Here is a 19,772-nt window from a genome sequence, read left to right as displayed (position 1 = left end):
GTTTTTATACATAATGTTGTTTAGACACTTGGCCTGCTTAGAATGAGTAGCATACATGTACATGTAACATGGTGAGATTGGAAATATGTTTTGCGGATAGCAAGTTAAACATTTGTAAGCCACAAGTCAAACTGGCCTTGGAATTAAAAAAAATATATGACCAATTAATGCGGTTTCTAGATTGCTCAGTTGGAGGAGTGCCCATACATTAATCTTGTCAAATACTGCTGTGGTTAAGTTTTCCTTGTTCAACTCAAGATTTTGACAAAACCGAAAGAGGGTCATGGTGGAAATTTCACTTGGAATATCACTTATTGAATCATTCGTACAGTTTTTTTGAAATGAGCAGAACAGGTTTTGTCCAAAATTTGATGATTAAAAAACAAACTTTCACACAGGTTTAATATTTCAAGTACATGTTGTGTGACACCAAGCGTGGATACTGGTCTTTGACAAATTACAAATGTTGGTTGCATGCTTTATAAAAGCAAACCAACATTTCTTCAGAAGATGACCCTACATTGAGCCCCATTCTTGTAAGACTATAGACTGACATTTACCGCTGCGAGGAAACGATAACCAACAACATTCTGTAGGCCTGTACAATAGGTCAAGAGAAATGAGCTGGTTTTTCTTGGACAAAGCGTAGTCAGAAATGAAACACAGGTGAAAATGCATTAGAGAAAATTGAAAGTGGAAATTATATTTATAAGACATCAATCACTTTAGACCTCTTTTTTATATGTAGGTCGGGGTTTTTGTGTGGGAGGGCTGGATTAACAACTAGTCTGTAACCTGGCCATGGCATACTGGTGAAGAGTGCTTTAAGATAATTAAACATGCTTCCACAGGAGTCAATTTGCTTTAGGTTAATTAAAGGTGTTCCTAAAGTTATTGTGAAGGCTTGTTATCAAGTAGCAACCTACATGAGCAGTCTGCCACAGCCATGAAATAATATTTGATTTTTAATGATGGAAGCATTATGTTGGGTCACACCATGGACGTACCTCCATGGTCACACAAAGTGTGGATGAATGGTCCTTGGCAATCACCATTGTTTAAAAAGTAAATTAAACATTTCAGATATTGCAAGGGCATTTTCATTTTGCAAAGGGCACTTGAAAACCTTTGAAGGGGCACTTAGGCCAAGACCAGGGCACTGGAGGCAGTGGCCTCCGTGTAGTTCCAGGCCTGCATCAGTATAATCACCAATGTTTGCCGAGTGCCTTCAAAAGAAAATCCAACATTTCAGACATTGCTGTCTTTTTATTTCTAGAGCAGCCGGGCCTGCACCCCTACCTTTAAATGAAAAAAATGTTGACTTCAAATCTTGCTGTGTAGGACTGCTAATCTAAACTGTGGATCAGAAGCGAGGTTTTGATTTCCTCATCTAAGTGTCCCCTTAATGGGCACCCTGGCTAGAATCTACGCAACTGTCATATTGTTGTCATGTGCTCGGAAGATCTCGGAAGACCCATATCTTATTCCCAAACTGTCATGCTTAACCTCATTCTTGCAATACCAACTTTTTTTCCCCCTTCCCCGTTGGGGGAAATGATAATAAATATATTGCTGTAGACAGACAAGAGGTGAAACGGATAAAGGGAAGCTGATTAGGAAATTTTGGATTAAGTTTGTGGTTGAGAGGTTGAAAGGAAAAGTTACTGTAGGTTTTTTGAACCATTTGATTGTTTTAATTATATGTTGGTGTACACAATAAAACTGACAGCTGGAAAGTTTGTTTCAAAAGGTGGTCGCCTTTTCTGAGAGTTGGGTCATCGAAAGTTCCTGCCTGAACTTGGCCAATGCTTTCAGATAAAACTTGCTTTGTGTTGGATTTTATAACTTAGGGTTAGGTCAATAGAACAGTTTCCAAGGGAACCAAGCAGTGTAGCTGTCGGGGCTGGGGGGGGGGGGGTTGAGGAAATAGTGTACATTGCTAGTGTAGGGTAAAACACAACTTATTGTGATCTGATCCCAATCCCGATGTAAATTAACTATCCACTGATTCCATTTTTGTTTGCTTAAGGAGATTTACGAAATTGCGACCTGAGTGTACGGCAGACATTGTGGAAACATGATGAACAATCAACAAAGATGTGACTCTCATGTTTTCTAGTCACTCTTTTTTTTCACTCTCGGCAGCTTTTCAGTTATTTATAACATCCCCTTCAGACATGTCCATATAATCAAACATAGATGAACCTGTTTCTGCAGAGGGGCACTCTGCTATTATATTACATCCCGACCTCACACATGCTCATTAGGTCATCTACATCACCGTTGCTATGGTGACCATATAATTATTCTCTGCTGAAAAAAATTGCGTGGATTAACCTTCCGCCACCCCCCCTTTTTTTTTTTTTTATTTAGTGGCTGATGAAATGGACGGCACGTTGCTGTTGTTGTTGTCGGAATTATTGGTAATTGCCAGCAGAGGACAGTATGGTTGGGGAGAATTTCAGCAGGGCTACTTGGGCCTTAACGCGGGACACGTAATAGCCTGGGCCAAATTTCAAAGAGCTGCTTACGTGTATGCATGTAAACTAGCTAAGCACAGCATAAGTGTGCTTACCAGAATAAGGTTACTATTCAAACCATCATGACACTCGCACAATTCCTGCACATTTCCGCTTAGTACCTCTATGAAACTTGGCCCTGGATAAACAGACAGCAGTTTATTTCCAGTGTTTTCGTGGTCATTAACCACTTTAGAAAGCCCCATTCATACTTCAAAGTGACTTCCAACGATTTGCATTTTAATATCAAACAATTGAGTACGCAATGTTTTCTAATTGTGATGCGATGAAACTCGCTCCGCTTTCGCAAGTTTGCGAGAAAAACTAACCAGGCCTTATGACTCCCCAATGTATTTTAATTGGATTTTGTTCTTAATTGGATGTGTGTACAAACAAACTTAATGTACTATGAGAGCCGAGTTGTAATTATGTTGGTTTATTGATCAAGGAATGCTTTAAATAGCGGCTTGATGTTATAAATATCGAGCCATCTGGAGTGTTTGTCTTTTTGTGACGCCAGAGAGTGTGTTGACATGGTTGATTAAAATGTCAAGCATGTATTCTGTCAAAGCCCCCTTACTAACAAAAAATCATTCAGTACTTTTTTTGTTAGTGCTCATCATCGAACATTTATTTTATTAATTTTCACCCAAAAATTATTAGATAAATTTGTGCTAATTTTTTTTCATTTTTTTTTTTTTGGGGGGGGGGGGGTGTAGTCTCTTCTACATTATCAATCAAATTTGTTCACATTTTTTCTCCAGAATAATTCCAGTTGTCACTTCTCCCTTAAAGACACTGGACACTATTGGTAATTGTCAAAGACCAGTCTCACTTGGTGTATCTCAACATACGCATAAAATAACAAACCTGTGAAAATTTTAGCTCTATCTGTCGTCAAAGTTGCAAGATAACAATGAAAGAAAAAACTCCCTTGTCACACGAAGTTGTGTGCTTTCAGATGCTTCATTTCGAGACCTCAAATTCTAAATCTTGGGTCTCAAAATCAAATTCGTGGAAAATTACTTCTTTCTCGAAAACTACTCCACTTCAGAGGGATTCGTTTCTCACATTGTTTATACTATCAATCTCTCCCCATTACTCGTTACCAAGAAAGGTATTATGCTAAAAATTATTTTGAGTAATTACCAATAGTGTCCACTGCCTTTAACATATACTGACCCTTTAAGAAAGTTGAGATGGCATGATTAGAGATGGGGGCTGACTTTGCAGTCGTGCATCACTAGACTTGAAAGATTAAAATTCAATTTAAATACACATCTACCATGACTGCATATTGTGTGCCTGGTGATCTCATGATCCAGGGTTACTTTTACACAAAATCCAGACAGGTTTCCTTGTTTTATTCACATTTTACGTGTACATGTAGTTATCTTTTGCTGGTATAGGAATACAAATTAAGTAGGCCTACTATTTTTATATCTGCAAGTCGTTATTTCATGCATATTGTATGTGTAAACTGTAAAGAATACATGTAACATTTGTACTTTCTCCCCAAACACATACTTTATTCATGCTCATTTATATTTTTTATTTTAGGCACAGAAGTCTTTAGTACACGTACATGTATACTACTTTAATACAAGGTGCTTCAACAAAGAGACACATTTTTAGACGGGTTTTTGAGGGGTTTCTTTTGAGTTATAAAACTGATTTAAGTATTACCTTAAAAGGGTTTACAAGGACGGTGCTGCAGCGCATTTAGCAGATACTGCCAGAAACACTAGGTTGGGCGCCTTCTCTTAGCAGAAGGTATAATGGTTTTTTGTACAAGCATTATATGATGCATTTGACTTTTTATATAGCTCCTGAAGCACAAAAAAAAGCTAAACATAACTAAATAAGGCTTACCTGAAAAGGTTACCAGCCAAACTACAATGTCACTCGTACATTTCGTGACTGGTATCCTGGGCCCAATTTCATGGCTCTGCTTACGGTAAGCACCGATTTGGTGCTAACGGAAGCAGGGAATTCTGTGCTTACGACAAGAGTATTTTCGCGGGTTAGCGGCGAATATTGGCTTCTGCGCGTGCGTACTCCACGTTACTAGGCATTCTACGCTTACAAGGCTAGCGCAGAAATTCGGCGCTTGCACGTCAAGCGGGGAATCGTGATCGTTAACACAGAATTTGGTGGTAAGCAGAGCCATGAAATTGGGCCCTGGTCATTGCTGCTAGCAGAATCTGCTGAATGATTACACATACACAATGGAGTCCTTGACTTGTCTATGGCTTGTTCCAAGCTCCGTACTAAAATTGTACATTTTGCAAAAATAATGACCCCCCACTGTGAGCCAGAACCTGAGCTGAAGTGGTGGTTAAATAAAACGGGCTCTGACTATCTTTTGCGGACGTGTGGTCAATTTATTTATGTCTTGTTCCCTGTCTCGTTTTTTATTATACAGATTCACCCTGAGAATCCAGACTGGACGTGCTTTGAACAGACGGCTAGTCTTGAGGTCAAGTCGTTCTTTAGTTTCGAGAACACTGTTGAGAAGTTTGCTGTCAAACAGTACGCAGCAAGTCTAAAAAAGGTAGGCCTCCTAATTCGGCAGGTTTTTTATGGGGGGGGGGGGGGTCGCAAAGGGTTCCATTGCTCGTTTAAAAAAGATTAGTAGACATCTTCGGACATTGGTGGCAGCAAACTGCATACATATGTAACAGTGGTTTTTGCATTGTATACTCGCTTAAAATTGATTTTTTTTTTAAAACAAATGCTGGTACATTGTAAGTCAACAGCAACCCAAATGCATGTATGGGATGATGGGTCTGGCAGGACACTTTTTACAGAAATCCTGAGCTGCCGGGCAAGCAAACATTCGAGTTGTTTTCTTGTTTGATGCGCGTGAGACTTGCACTGTCTATTTTGGGGGAAAAATCAAGTTGTCATAACTTAAATAATTCTTTTTTTTAAATGTTTGGTTTCAATGAAAACATACACTTCATTCGAGTTGTTCTCTCATTTTTCGTATGCATATGACTTGCACGAACTATTGGCTTAGAATCAAAGAAATCCTGTTATCATTACCTACACATTTCTTTTTTGAAAAAGATTTTTTTTTTTCAGAGAAAAATATATTCTTTGTTTGAGTTAGGAGTGTCACTTGTACAGACTTTTGGTTCGTGATCAAATAAATCCAATCATCAAAACTGCATGTATTCTAAATTTGTTATACGCACTCGAGTGATTTTCCCATGCCCTAGGAGGTTGTGTGGTCCAATCTCACTTGAGTGATTTGCCTTTAGATTTTTTCACAGAGCTCAGGAAAGGACTACTATGTTCTTCATACATATCGGTGATAGGGTCAAAACGGTGTATATTTATCCCTGATGCCACAATTATTACATGTATTCTCCTGCAGGGTAAAGAGATCCTTCTGTACTACATCAATGAACTAATAGAAGAAGGATTCGAACCCGGACCCACCTGGGCTGAAGTCCACAAAGACGATCCCATCCAGCCGGCTTCCGACCACTCTGATTCAGAACCATCGTCTCAGAGTGAGGATGAGACGGAGGAGGAGTCCAAGAAGAGGCTGACCCTTGAGGTGCCTCAAGCCATCAGCGCCAACGGTAAACACAGCGATGGACACCATCACCGAAACCACCACCACCATAATTATGGTAGTAACGAGAGAGCAAATGAGACCCCATCGACGTCTGGACTAAGAGGAGGAGAGACGAGCACAAAGGTCCATATGAGGAGGAGGAGACTCGCATCCAGTGCAATGGAGAAGGGTGCGGTGGGAGGAATGGGATCAGAAGAAGGTAAGCAATGGGGGAGAAAAATGACCAGGGGTGGAATTCAGAAATAGTTGAATAGTCTATCTCGAATAGTCTATACATATACATGTGGTTTGAAATTATTTGTCCTAGGACTAGTCCTAACTTAGGACTAGTCCTAATCCTTTGTGAAATCGACCCTGCACATACATGTATACATCATTGGTAATCGTCAAAGACCAGGGATTTTTTTTTATAAAGCTGTTCTAAAAGCACAAATAATGCTTGGCAAATTTCTTTACCAAATCAAAAAAATTGAGTGGGATACCTGTCACAACAATGTACACTCAATGTAATTTTGGCTGGTCACCCATTTCTGTTGAGCGATATTTTTCTGTGCTTAGGAAGTTTTATGAAATTGGGCCCATGGTTTTACCCAGAGTTTTACGGGCATATTCAACAGGAATCAAACTCGGGCAAAAATATTTCATAGGAAGTTTACCATCATTATCATTTTGCTTTCGTGTGAATTATGTGCAAATCTGTGAACACATATTTCTTCAACCTTGCCAATGTTTTACACACATTTCAACCGTAGCAAAGTCCCTGGGCTTTTTTGACTTTGGAAACAAAGCCCAATTAGTGTCTATGTTTGGAATTTATTTTCACTCCCGAAAAGGAATGTTGCAAGAGAGCAAAATATACAATTTAATGAATAACATGCTAAAAAAAAACAACAGTGAACTAATACCCAGTACATTTTTTGTTTTCTTATGATATTTTGATGAGTTGATGTAAATACCGCAGACCCACGATATGGTTGCCATGGCAATATTATTGCGCACTCTTAAATGAAAAATAGCCACTATGGATTTATTCCTGATCAGTTGAGCCTTTGGAGGGAAGGATACAATTAAAGGCAGGGTGTTACCTTTCTTTATCACTCACAGAACTAACGACCATAAAATCTTACATGCTAAAGGATTGAGAGTTGTTGTTATTATAAAACATTGTTAGAAATGACCCCCCCCCCCCCAACCCCCTTTAAAGTAATGTATCTTTACAGAAAGAGGTAATTTTGCACCAATGTTTCAGGCATGACTTTCTCATGTAGCTGAAGGCAAGAAGAGTGTTTCTTTCATCAATTTCTCGCAAAAGTTTTGAGAAAGGTAATTTTCACCCAAAAATTTAATCTGAGAAAGGCTTCAGTCTCAGGCGTTTGAAATTTTTCCTCCATGGTTCATCTAGGATCAATCAACTGAATTGAATTGAATTGAATTGAATTGAATTGAATTGAATTGAATTGAATAGATCCTTGCATAACGCGATACGCTACATGGATACTGAGCTCATGCGCACGTTGTTACACACAAAGAACAGCTATCATCCAATCATTCGCCCCCAGTGAAGGGCGCTTTTTGAGCTTGTGACGTCACATGCAAGGGGTCTATTGATACCAAGTTTTTTTCTCTTTTATTTTACTTTAATATTTACAGAGGTCTCAAAGGTTGACGAGGATTACATTGAGCAGTATCTTGGTCCATTGACATTGCTTCAAGAAAGCAGACTCATTCAACTCAGAGAATGGCTCAGTGAGACACACAAAGGAAAGGTAAGCATCAACGATGAAAACAAAATATTTGTAAGAGAAATATATTGTATTTTCACTTGACTGCTTGTGCTACACTTAAATACCTGTTCATGTGGGTTGTGTTGTAGTTTTCGCCTTTGTTTAGCCTTCGAGAAAGACTCTGCTAGGGTCAAAATGTTTGGCCATTAACTAAGTTTTGCAGAAATATCTTCATTAAGGTGTCATGGCCGAGTGTTTTAGAGCATCAAACCTAAGCTCGGGTATTGTCAGCAGCAGAGTGTGAGTTCGAATCCTGGTCATAGCACTTGTGCTCTTGAGCAAGGCACTTAAAAACTATATTGAGCTTAACTATTTACACGACTCTCTTAAAGACATTGCTCTGTGATGTTCACTCTTTCCTTAAGAAACTTGACGATTAATAATAAAATTGAAACTTCTACAGTTAAGTTATAACATTGTTATTCACAATGAGTAGGGATTACTGTCATGGCTAAAAAATTGATCTACAACAGGTATCAAAACCCTTTAAGCGGATTCGACAGAACTATCCCCTCTATTGGAGAACCCCATCTCCCTCTTCCGTTCTTCTCTCCACCCTCACGGCATGCCTCCCGATAAGATAACAGCCTGGTTGAATAATTCATCTTCTAATGGTTTCAGCATCACCTGTTAGGTGAAACCAACTCAATCTGACATTTACTGGGCATCCTTGGGTAGTCCCCATCGCTCTCTGGATGGGCTTCATGTCTGGAATAAATGCAGCATGCAAATTCAACACTTCCTCTGTGCCCCCCCCCCTGCTTGCGTCAACTGTGCGCTGCATGATTTATTTTATAAATATTAAACTTGTTATTTTGTTTCCATAATAGGTTGAATTGGTTAGGTATTTTTGTTTCGTGAATAATTGCAGATGGGGGAGCATATAATTTGTTGTGCAAAGAATGATGTACGCATGAGATCATTTATCAATGTTGTTGATGCAATTTACTGAGTGTGAAAGGGAACTTCCTTCGTGCTGAATTTTCAATGACACCCCAGATCACCCTACCACTCCCCATCGAAAATGATAAGGAATTCAAGAAGTTAAAATAAAACATTTACTTTAAAAGGTAGGGGCCATTCAGACTAGATAATGACAAAAAAATTGGGGAAAATAGACCTTTGATCTCTAAAATATCTGGTTCATTTAAGGAATTATTTCCTTATTCAGTGTAACGATTATAATGCTTATGAAGCCATTTAATTTTAAAAATTGGATGGCCCCTAAAAATGTACGTTAAAAAAAAAACTTCAAGAAAAAAACTCTAGCAAAAAAGGGACAAGATGCTGATGCGTTTAGAAGAAACCCCAGAAAAGTTTAGTATGACAAAAACATGTATACACACAAAAAAACAGTTGCAGTAACAACAAATTATAAGATATTATTTCCAATAACGAAAGCAAGATTAATGACTCCCAAGATTAGTTCACACTCTGCACGGAACGAAATAAACATTTCAGAAGACAATTTGTCATTTCTGCTATGTCTATTTGACTCTGCTATGTCTATGTCTAACCAGGTTTCTAACATATGTAAATCAGTTTGGTATCAATTAAGAAATCTGGGCTTTATCCGTCAATACTTAACTCGTTCTACCACAGAAAAGATTGTTCATGCTCTGATTTCTTCCCGGTTTGATTATTGTAATTCTCTCTTCTGTCTTCTACAACAGAATCAAATCTCTCGTTTGCAACGACTGCAAAACACTGCAGCTCGGCTGGTCACTTTGTCCTCCAGGAGAACCCATATCACTCCGGTTTTAAATGCACTTCACTGGCTCCCTGTTCAATATCGCATTCAATACAAATTACTTCTGCTTGTTTTTCATTCTTTACATGGTTCTGCTCCTCAGTATAATTGTCAATTAATTACCCGTTACAATCCTTCCAGATGTCTTAGATCATCCACTTTGTCATTACTGGTTGTTCCCCACACCCACAACAGTTGGGGTGACAGGGCTTTGTCTCATGCTGGTCCTTTACTTTGGAATAATCTGCCTCTTAATATCCGTAACATGTCCTCTATTCATAAGTTCAAAGAGGCCCTCAAAACCCACTTTTTCACAGCTGCTTTTCATTAATTTTGTGTTTCTTCCTTGCGCCATGAGCATCACTTGTGGTGGATACCGGCGCACTATAAGTGTTCATATTATTTATTATTATATTATTATTATTAGATGCATAATTTCAGTAGTGGTTAACTTGAAACACTTTACTCTGCCTTACATATAAGTTCCTTGCCGAGGTGTGGTGGGGGGGGGGGGGTTATTGATCCGTTTTTTTCCTCTGTGAGTTGTCAGTGGTGAGATGTTCAATCCCCCTCACATGGTTTTTTAGTGATAATTCAGTACACGGTGACAGCTGTAATGCGTTATTAATGTTGATGCTGTTGGAAAGAGGAGCGGGGTTCTCAAATGTCAACGGATGTCACATAGGGGGCTTTTCTGTATGACGTCACTGTCATTGATGTGTCTTTAGGGGCTGCTAACTCGGCAGATCTGGCACACGGAGCTTGTTTATCGTGTCATGTTGTGAGGTGCCTGGCAGTAAGAAATTACAGCCAAGAGTGTTTGGCAGGTGTTTGAAAACAGTCGTGTTGAATTATGTTGAGAAATTTGTTTGTTTCCAAGATATTTATTAGTCGATGTAGGAAATTAAACTCAGCATAGGCAGGCCTGGAATTTCATTTTGGAGAGGGCACAGCCATTTTGCATTTTTCAAAGGGCAGTTCTATCATTGGAAATTCTATGGCAGGATTTTGATGGTATACTTTTAACCAAAGAAGGGGGTAACCCTGTGGCACTGGCCCCTTGTGACAGTCGATTCGGGTCAACACCCCAATCAGTGTAGCCTTTACTTTGAAGTGGCCATGGAGCCATTTTTTTAACCAATCGTTAACTTGTCCTCACAAGAATGAAGCATCAACCCTGCAACAGAAAAGTAAATTTTAGAAAACAAACTTATTTACATACTATCAATGCAAGTGCAGTAATTTTTTTATATGACCTTTCACTTGTTTGAGTAATGTTCAAAGATTACCCCGTAGAAAACCCTCACAGCCTAACATACATCGGCCAGCCTCCTGAGTCCTGGATCCCCACAAGGTCTTGATATGGAGGTTCAAGGCAGTGACAGCAACTTGGATTTTTAAGACGCACTTAAGTTGCATCAATTCAGGGACTTGGGGACTGAACTTGTATTTGACTAAAATCGACTCGGGACTTGACATCCGACTTTAATCAGATAGGGTCAAGGATTCGGCACTCGGTGGAGACTTGAAAGCTTCGTTTACAATTACAATTCCTTGTACTTGAGTGTCTCATGCTCGATTTAAAATTAAACGACTCACAGGTTCTTCATATTTTATCCTCCAAAATCTCCAAAATCTAAATCTGAGAAGCTTTATTTTTAGTAACGTCTTTTAGATTGTATATTCCACATTATTTACTCTAGATTTTCTGCTATATCACAAATGACTACCTTTTACTATAAAATCGCCACATGTTAGTGTACTACGTATTATATAAGTATAAACCACAAGGGAAACTGACGGTCAATTTTGAAATGATTTTTGGGGTTGAACAAAGAATTGACTTGAGTGAGATTCGAACCAACGTTCTCCGGATTAACGTGCCGGCGCTCTACCAACTGAGCTAGACAGCTCTAGCCCTAGCTCAGTTGGTAGAGCGCCGGCACCTTAATCTGGAGGTCGTTGGTTCGAGTCCCACTCTAGTCATTCTTTGTTCAACCCCTAACAAAATTTATTTAAGATTAAACCAATCAAATGGTTCCAAAAACCAAAGATATACTTTCCCTTTAAGTTCTAAAAAAGGAAAGAAAAAACAGAGGGATAAGTGAAATATTTGCAATTAACAAAGTGTTCTTGTTGAAAAAGAATTGTCTTCAAGAGCTTCTTAAAGCCATTATACACTTTCGGTAAACAGTATTGTCCAAGTCCCACACTTCGTGTATCACAACTTATATATAAAATAACAATCCTGTGGAAATTTAGGCTCAATCGGACATCGGAGTCGGGAGAAAATAGCCGGAAAACCCACTCCTGTTTTCGCGCGTTTCGCCGTGTCATGACATGTGTTTATAACAAATCCGTAATTCTCGCTAACGAGAATTTATATTGTTTTACCGTTTTCTCAAAAAGTAAAGCATTTCATGGACTAATATTTCAAGAGAAGTCTTTCACCATTACCTTCTGTAAACCCTGTTAATTATTTGTAAATCTGTGAACTTTTTTTCTTTTTTTTCTGTACCGAAAGGGTCCAATGGCTTTAAACGTAGATTTGACTGTGGAAAATACATTGTTCTGGCAATGCAAATATATTTACATCTTATTGTCCATCATTGTCTGATGGCTTGAAGCACTATTCCTGTATCTCTCATAAAATCAAGTCCCTTTGAAGTGTGGCTTATCTCATTACAAAAGAAGAAAGAGTGGAGGAACTTTCCGAGTGCAGCTTAGGGCTTTTGTTAAAAGAGTAGTGGGTTTGTGCTATTCTGCATATAAATAAATAAACAATGAGAATCTTGCCGGCCTGTGTATTGTGTACAAAAACAGTCAACTGCATATTTATAGTTTTTTGTTTCCAATGGATTTCTGCATATGTTGTAAAAGTGCATTTATTTCTATGGTTCAATTGAAAACCAAACATAGATTAAATTGAAGGACCTGTGCTTGTGGTTTCCTGGAAAATAATTGAACAATTCTTCTAAAGATGCACTTTGTTTAATAATATAACATGGAAATGATAAAAATAATAAGCCATTTAAAAACACGTCTCACTGTAGCACCAAAGTGCCACTTCGAGTATGAACTTCATAGTCATTGGGTAGTCAAGTTTGCGTAGTGTTATCTTTCCGCACCTTCCATCTCTAGGACCCGGTTTCAAATCACGCTGGGGCACTGTGTGGATTAGATTTCCAGACCCTTACCCGACTGGTGGGTTTTCCCGTGGAATAATTCTCTGGGGTTTTCCTCCCACATCTTAAACGTGACATTTCCTTTCTTGTCTTCCTTTATTGGGTTCTTGTGTAGCACAGTGATTAAGTTCAATTCAATTCAATTCAATATTTGTTTATTTTCATATAAAAATACAAGACCAAATAAAAAGTCATAGACTAATGGCATTTGGTTTACAATAAAATTACATCAAAAATATATGTACAAGTTTACATGATAAGACAATAATTATTATTAAAAATTCTCTTTTCGGAGAATCCTGCGCTTCACAACCAAAAGAAATAAAAGACAATAGTTGTTTTATTTTTACCAATCCTGTATAATACCTTTAATAAAACACCTTCAAAAAAACAAAAACATTTAAGAAACAAATTGAGGAGAGAGAAGCCATAATTTCAAATGTTTGTCTTTTAAATTGGATGAAAACCTCCCCCACACTACTGTGATGAATATCATAAGAATAAGGAAGTTGGGAAGTAGTGAGCGCATAATTTAATAAAATCCCCAGTTGTGGTGAACAGCACACAAACATTGATTGAGTTAAAGCCAATTTTTAGGGCATTGCCTGGAGCCAAGCTGTTTCCTAAGCCTCATAAATAGAACATGAATGTTAAAGCACTATACATTCTGGTAAATAAGAATGGCTAGTTAAAGGAAAACTACATTTACTTCATTTCCGTCCTCTAGCACGCCTGAACACACACACACAAAAGCAGCCGCTCATTGGCCAATCCTGTGCGCGGCACGTACAAACCTGTGCGTTTTGATTGTTTCGTCATTGATTTACCTCTATGAGGGCAGCTGGATGACGATGATCCACCATACAAATATTGAGCAATGGCCTTGTGATTTGGACGTGTCGCGGAAGGATCTTTAAGTCTGTGGAGGTGGATCTTAATATAATGCCTGATGTGAAGGCCACGGTTTATCGGTTTCCCACACCTTGGAACATGACACGCGACACGTCCAAATCACAAGGCCATTGCTCAATATTTGTATGGTGGATCATAAAAAAACTTGCGGAACAGAAAAAAAAAATAAATAAATAAATCACAGATTTACAAATAACTTACAGGGTTTACAGAAGGTAATGGTAAAAGACTTCTCTTGAAATATTATTCCATGAAATGCTTTACTTTTTGAAAAAACATTAAAACAATTATCAATTCTTGACATCCAGAATTACGGATTTATAGTAAACACATGTCATGACACGGCGAAACGTGCAGAAACAAGGGTGGGTTTTCTTGTTATTTCCTCCTTGACTCTGATGACCGATTGAGCCTAAATTTTCACAGGTTTGTTATTTTATATGTAAGTTGTGATACACGAAGTGTGGGCCTTGGACAATATTGATTACCGAAAGTGTCCACTGGCTTTAAAGCTTACAAGTACCATACTTTGCATCGTACTGTGTACGTACATTCTATAAAACATGTAAATTGCACTTACTAACACAAAGATGACCATGACCCAATTTATAATGCTGTTAATCAGAAAATACTGCAGAGCAAATTTCTGTGATTTTCATCTGCCACTAAACCGAAAGGGAGGGGGGGGGTTCAAATGTAAAATTCAGGCAATTTGAAGAGGATAATAATATGTTCGCCATAGCAACAGTGATGTAGATTACCTTTTTGTGCTTTTAAAAGCAGCTCTATACAATTGGGCCCAGATTTTGTCATTTTTAATTTCCTCGAGATGTTTATGGGATTAACTAAAGATCAATTTATGACCTAGAATCACATAAAGGGCCATGAGTTCCACTGCCCTGGTATGGGCTTAATTTTAGAGAGCTGCTCAAGAGCAAAAAAGTAGCTAAGCCTAACATGATTATGCTTAACAGCATAAGGTTACCGCAGCCAAAATACCATGTCACATGCAAAATTAAAGACTGGTATCCTGCTCCTTTTTGCTAAGCAGACAATTTTTAAGTGATTTGAAATTTGGCCGTGGTCCCAATGTCTAGCTAAATTCAGACATTCTACCAAGCTAATGGATGTAGATGCACCCTTTACCGTGTTTACACCAAGAGTGTTCATGTTCCCATTTCTCAGCCTCATGTTACCGACAACATGACGTATACATTAAGTATTGATGAGGAACCAAAGTCACACTATCTTTTTTTCCCTGTCATTTTACCCTCCCCCTCTCCTCTTCTCTCCAGATGCCTAAGGACATGCATCTGCTTCGTTTCCTGAGAGCGAGAGACTTCAACACAGAGAAGGCCCACGAGATGATCACCGCCTCCCTGGCCTGGAGGAAACAACATCAGGTGGATAAGATACTCAGTACATGGGTGCCACCGGAGATTCTACTCGTGTCATTTGCAGGGGGATGGCACTACCATGACAGTGGTATGTACTCAAACAGGCCCTCTTGTGTCGGATAAAGGCCATGTCACTTGAGGCAGTTTACTGGCAGCCAGTTTGAGGCAAACTCCAGTAAAACAAACAAAAACATTTTCAGGGCTTGAATTTGACACTGGACTGCAGGCCCGAGGCCAGTGATTTAAGCCCCAGGCCAGTGATCTCATAAACCAACAAGTTCAGCAGTCTCATGTTTTTCAATTGGATGATAATATCTCTCTTTGTGATGTCTTTAACGGAAAGAAATGATGTTCAAATGTTGACTTTAAATTTGGTAATTACAATTCTGTTGATTATCAAATTATACTTATCCATCCATAAGTGAGATAATCTTCTCCTGATGCTTATTCAAATAAAATAAAAACTTGCATGTTAAACTCTTTGGACAGTTCTTTCTTCTGAAGATTCTGGTCTGATAAAAAAAAGTCTGGTCCAGTAAACATTTTGAGCTACAAGCCCTGTGGTCTTGTGGAAAATATTCAAGCTTTCTCATTGTCTTCTTGGGGATAGTTGGGTTACAGCTAGAAGACTGCCCTCTTGTGTTGCTGAAGTGTTCTTTGTGCATACAGTGCAGGGCCCAATTTCATAGCGCTGCTTAACGGTAGGCAAATTTTTGTCCTTAGTGTAGCAGAAAAATTTGCTAAGGTGTAATCGTATTCTACAGGTTAGCAGAAAAATTGGGCAGATTTGCATTGTGACGTCATTTATTTTGTGTGGTAAGCACCGGAAGGTTAGCATGCCTTTTCGTGTGCTTACGGTTAGCAGCTCTATAAAATGGAAATCGCACAGTAAGCACTAAGTCAGCGGCTAAGCAGCTTTATGAAATTGGGTTCAGATGGTTGCATATCTACATGTAAGCTGCCACCTAAAGGAACACAATGCCTTGGATCGGTTGAGTTGGTCTTTGAAAAGCGTTTGTAACCGTTTTTATAAAATGCACATGATTAGAAAGATATTTTAAAAGTAGAATATAATCATCCACACAAGTATCACTCGAAATTGCGTGGTTTTCCTTTTACCTCGTCAACTACCACGGTCGTCCATTAATGGGAGTCAACGTACAGTAAAACGAAATCCATGCAATTTCGAGGCTAATTTGTGTTGATCATTGTATTCTACTTTTAAATAATCTTTCTAACCATATGCATTTTATAACAAACGGTTACAAATGCTTTTCAAAGACCAACTCGACCGATCCCAGGCAACGTGTTCCTTTAAAATTGCCTTGTGTGACAAGGCCTTGAGACCGAGATTGCATCATAACTCATGTTACTCCGACGACTGGAATGAATCTGAGATAGCGCTTTCAAAATGATTTATTGATTTGACATGTTGAGAATTTTTATGATCAATTGCAAATCTCATTAAAGTCATAAAGGCCTTTTTATCACATGATGTGCTTTTTTTATAGTAAACTAGTAGAGGCAACCGGTTGCGCTGTTTGCAAAAGCAGTCCTGGTCCCGGTTTCATCAAGTCTGTGAGCATAAAAACTAGCTAAGCACAGACAAATCTTGCTTTAATAGCAGAAAGCGTTAACGAGCCCCAGAATTCCATAAAGGTTACATGGTAACAATGTAACCACGGGTGCCCCTCTCAATTTATTGCTTGGCAAAAGAAATTTGCCAAGCAGTATTTGCTGCTTGTGGGCTTCATGATATTGGGCCCTATTTCAGGTTTCAATTCATTTCAAATTACATTCGTATTCATTTCATCCCATCGGGCCTAAATTCCATCCGAGTTGCGGTAACCTGTGCTTTTGCTGTGGTGCCCTGGTGCTTTTGCTGTGGTGCCCTTTGCAAAGCTCCAATACAAATTGACATTTTCCTCATAGAAGTACCCCTAACAGAAGAAAACTGCTTTGCTCCTTCAAGAACCAAATTTAAGGCCTGCTGCCATCAACCCTTTTCCACCCAATACGTCAAATCCAGATTCAATGCATCAATCTTGATTCTTTCAGATGGGCGGCCCCTCTACATTGTACGGCTCGGTCAGATGGATGTGAAAGGTTTGATCAAAGCGGCTGGAGAAGAGGCTATCCTAAGACATGTGAGTAGTGAATACAATTAGGTTAAGTGCACCAGGGGGGCTTTAGCTGTGTTTCATTACGTTCATGTTTTGTACATGTAGAGACAGACTACCAGCTGAAGTCAATATGTTTCTGTGGCTGTTTATTGTGGGGGACCGGCTAAGCAAATTTCTGCGATGAATGATATTTTTTCGTCGCTTGACTAGCTGGAGGGGGAATAACACCTTGGGATGAGTTTGTGACAAGATACTATATTAGCCTTTGAGAAAGACTAGGGTTGAAACGTCAGGCCATTAACTATTTTTTGCATTTTATTATATTATGCATATGATGCTATCTGTGTCCCCATTTGTTTTGTGTACATGCAGTACCGTTTTCCTTGTATTCTTATAGGTATGTCTTTGTCCTTATAGGGAAGGGAAGAAAAAGGATTTCCTTTTCGTTTTTCCTACATGTTAATGTCACATATTTATTATCTACTTACATGCTCAAAGTGCTGTGGTCTAAATTAAATGGCACTATATAAAAACCCATTGTATTGAATAACCAAATTAAAGGAACATGTTGCCTTGGATTGGTCGAGTTGGTCTTTGAAAAGCGTTTGTAACGGTTTGTTATAAAATGCATATGTGTAGAAAGATGTTTTAAAAGTAGAATACAATGATCCACACAAACATGCCTCAAAATTGCACGGTTTTCCTTTTACCTCGTCGACAAACACGGTCGGACATTATGGGAGTCAATTCTTGACTCCCATAAATGGCTGACCGTGTTAGTTCTCAAAGTAACAGGAAAACTGTGCACTTTCGAGGCAAATGTGTGTGGATCACTGTATTCTACTTTTAAAAGATCTTTCTAACCCCAAAACCATATGCATTTCATAACAAACAGTTACAAACGCTTTTTATAGACCAACTCGTCCGATCCGAGGCAACGTGTTCCTTTAAGTTTTCACTTATACAAGTTACAGTGTATGTTTAACTGAGCAATGTTGTGACACTTTATATTGATTGATGTTGACATACATGAATGTATCAAGTGTGAAAAATGAAAAATATTGTAGTTGCTAGAGGTGAACAAAAGAGCTGGTTAGGGTTATAGGAAGGAACTCGTACAGTTGAGTATTGTCATGAGCCATTTGATCACGATGGAGTAGGGGTATCATTTTTGTAATATGAGGTTTTGACAGAACAGATGTTGCTCTAATTAAATATATATATTTTATGAGCTGTAAATTGTTGAGACGTTTTCCTTTTTATTTTCAACTGTAAGGATTGCGGAGTCGCTGGGCAATTTGTTTAGAACTCTTTCCCTACTGAATTCGACCCTTAAGAGTTTGAATATTAACTCTTAAGAGACCATAGCAGCCACAAGGGGCTTGTACCAAAATGCCTAGAGCGGGCCGTTGTTTGACCTACTTTCATTCACATAAAGAGGTCATAGTAAATGTCGTGTTTGCAATTTTCCAGTGTAGTATTTTAACATTTCAATTTCTTATCTTAGAACTTAGGTTTTCTGTTTCATGTGATTTCTGCTGACATTTTATTGAAAGCTACCGTGGTGAAAGAGTTAGGAGGGCTACAGACTTTTTGCGTTTTTATTTGTGTGATTGGTTTAAAAAAATTGAAAAAATAACAAATAAGGTTTTTTTTCGTTTTGTTTTTCTATAAAATATAATTATACAGAATATAATCTGTATTCCACAAGATGAGACTTGTCTCCAGTGTTTATACTTACTGGAGGTTGGTTGCTCTTGTTTGTCCTCGTTGTCTAGGTCTTGTCAATCAATGAGGAAGGCATGAGGAGAACAGAAGAAGCCACAAAGAAAGCTGGTCGACCAATCAGGTATGAGTAATGTGTTCGGTGCCAAACCTCTTGGAAGATGGGCACAAACATTAGATAGACTTAACTATGAAGCGTGGAACAAAAGTTGTCCACATATTAAAAGGAACTTGAAACACTTTGTGGACTTTCAAACACCCACACTGTGTTTTTGATAGTGTTGAAGAATACGAGTTTCCTTCGGAGTGCCCACAGAGTGACTGCAACACAGGGCATGTGTGTTTGTGCTTGTCTAAATCTTATCTTTTTCCACCGCAGTTCGTGGACTTGCCTAGTGGATTGCGAGGGTCTTTCCATGCGCCATCTGTGGCGACCAGGCGTCAAGGCTCTCCTCCGCATGATAGAAGTGGTGGAAGCCAACTATCCTGAAACGATGGGCAAGCTTCTCATCGTCCGAGCCCCGAGGGTCTTCCCCGTCATCTGGACCCTGGTGTCCCCCTTCATCGACGAGAACACGAGGCAGAAGTTCTTGATCTACGGGGGCAAGAATTACATGGAGCATGTTGGTGGTCTGCCGGACCATATTGAACAACAGTATATTCCTGACTTCCTGGGAGGGGATTGCTTTGTGAGTATTGGTGCTGCTTTAATAACCATGGTTGAGCAGTCTAGCTCATCGAACCCAAACTCTGGTGTTTGTCTGCAGCAGAGTGTGGATTCGAATCCC

At 38.9% G+C, this 19,772-nt stretch overlaps 1 protein-coding gene across 1 annotated transcript in view; it reads left to right on the top strand.

The window, feature by feature from the left end:
- LOC139943762 (SEC14-like protein 5) overlaps positions 1–19,772 on the top strand; it is a 54,705-nt gene that overhangs the window by 24,149 nt on the left and 10,784 nt on the right. The window contains exons 4-10 of the mRNA XM_071940551.1: positions 4,945–5,073; positions 5,902–6,307; positions 7,759–7,874; positions 15,035–15,224; positions 17,195–17,283; positions 19,038–19,108; positions 19,364–19,673. Coding sequence (XP_071796652.1) covers positions 4,945–5,073; positions 5,902–6,307; positions 7,759–7,874; positions 15,035–15,224; positions 17,195–17,283; positions 19,038–19,108; positions 19,364–19,673 — 1,311 coding nt within the window. The remainder of the gene's footprint in view (positions 1–4,944; positions 5,074–5,901; positions 6,308–7,758; positions 7,875–15,034; positions 15,225–17,194; positions 17,284–19,037; positions 19,109–19,363; positions 19,674–19,772) is intronic.

This window comes from Asterias amurensis, chromosome 11 (assembly GCF_032118995.1).
Source record: "Asterias amurensis chromosome 11, ASM3211899v1".
In the NCBI taxonomy this organism is placed as follows: domain Eukaryota; kingdom Metazoa; phylum Echinodermata; class Asteroidea; order Forcipulatida; family Asteriidae; genus Asterias; species Asterias amurensis.
Note: the sequence above shows the minus strand (reverse complement) of the source record. Positions and strands in the feature narration are given on the sequence as shown.